The sequence below is a fragment of the Rhinopithecus bieti genome, unplaced genomic scaffold (genome assembly GCF_001698545.2).
Source record: "Rhinopithecus bieti isolate Rb0 unplaced genomic scaffold, ASM169854v2 repeat_11205, whole genome shotgun sequence".
Lineage (NCBI taxonomy): Eukaryota > Metazoa > Chordata > Mammalia > Primates > Cercopithecidae > Rhinopithecus > Rhinopithecus bieti.
This window is the reverse complement of record NW_016833902.1, coordinates 1-1,015: the sequence shown is the minus strand read 5'-3', so window position 1 is coordinate 1,015 and position 1,015 is coordinate 1. Positions and strand designations below refer to the sequence as shown.

Sequence of the window (1,015 nt, the reverse complement as noted above, 5' to 3'; positions counted from 1 at the left end):
TTTTAGTAGAGACAGGTTTCACCATGTTGGCCAGGCTGATCTCAAACTCCTGACCTCAAGTGTTCTGCCTGCCTCACCCACCCAAGGTGCTGGGAGTACAGGTGTGAGCCACCATGCCTGGCCATTTCCCTTATTTTACAATTAATACTGTGGGATCCTATTATATGTCCCGTGTGTGTATATGCAATGAGACATTTTGTGTGTATATGATTAGAGTCATCCTTTAACAAGGGAGATAGGACTAAGGCATGTGTATATTTTGCAAGCTTCCCAAAGTAATCCTGATCTATAGCAATGTTTGGGAAGCAGTGACTTATTTTGTTTTCCTAATCACTACCCTCACCTTATTAGGTAACCTGTCTTCTAACTCTTTTTTCCTCATTCATTTGTAAAAAAAAATCAGTGAAATTCTCCCATATTGATTGAAGTTTCATTTCTCCCAAATAAGAAAAACATGAGTGAATTACTTTCATATTTTCTTTCAGTCCTGGAATCAAGATGTGAGACCAAGAAATTATTTCTGAAGAAAGAAATTTATGAAATAGAATCAACCCAGTGGGAAATAATGGAAAAACTCACAAGACATGATTTTCAGTGCTCTAGTTTCAGAGATGATTGGGATTGTAATATCCAGTTTGAGAAACAACTCGGCTCTCAGGGGGGACATTTCAATCAATTGGTATTCACTCATGAAGATCTGCCCACTTTGAGTCAGCATCCATCCTTTACATTACAGCAAATCATTAATAGTAAAAAGAAATTCTGTGCATCTAAAGAATATAGGAAAACCTTTAGACATGGCTCACAATTTGCTACACATGAGATAATTCATACCATTGAGAAGCCCTATGAATGTAAGGAATGTGGAAAGTCCTTTAGACATCCCTCAAGACTCGCTCATCATCAGAAAATTCATACTGGCAAGAAACCCTTTGAATGTAAGGAATGTGGGAAAACCTTTATTTGTGGCTCAGATCTTACTCGACATCACAGAATTCACACTGGTGAGAAACCC

General features: G+C 38.0%; 1 protein-coding gene across 1 annotated transcript; it reads left to right on the top strand.

Annotated features, from left to right (window-relative positions):
* Nucleotides 1-64: 64 nt before the first annotated feature.
* On the top strand, nt 65-1,012 carry LOC108524633 (zinc finger protein 566; the record flags this gene model as incomplete). Its single annotated transcript, XM_017865713.1, has 1 exon — nt 65-1,012. A coding segment is annotated over exon 1 (558 nt), but the record flags the coding sequence as incomplete, so codon positions are not given.
* Nucleotides 1,013-1,015: the final 3 nt, after the last annotated feature.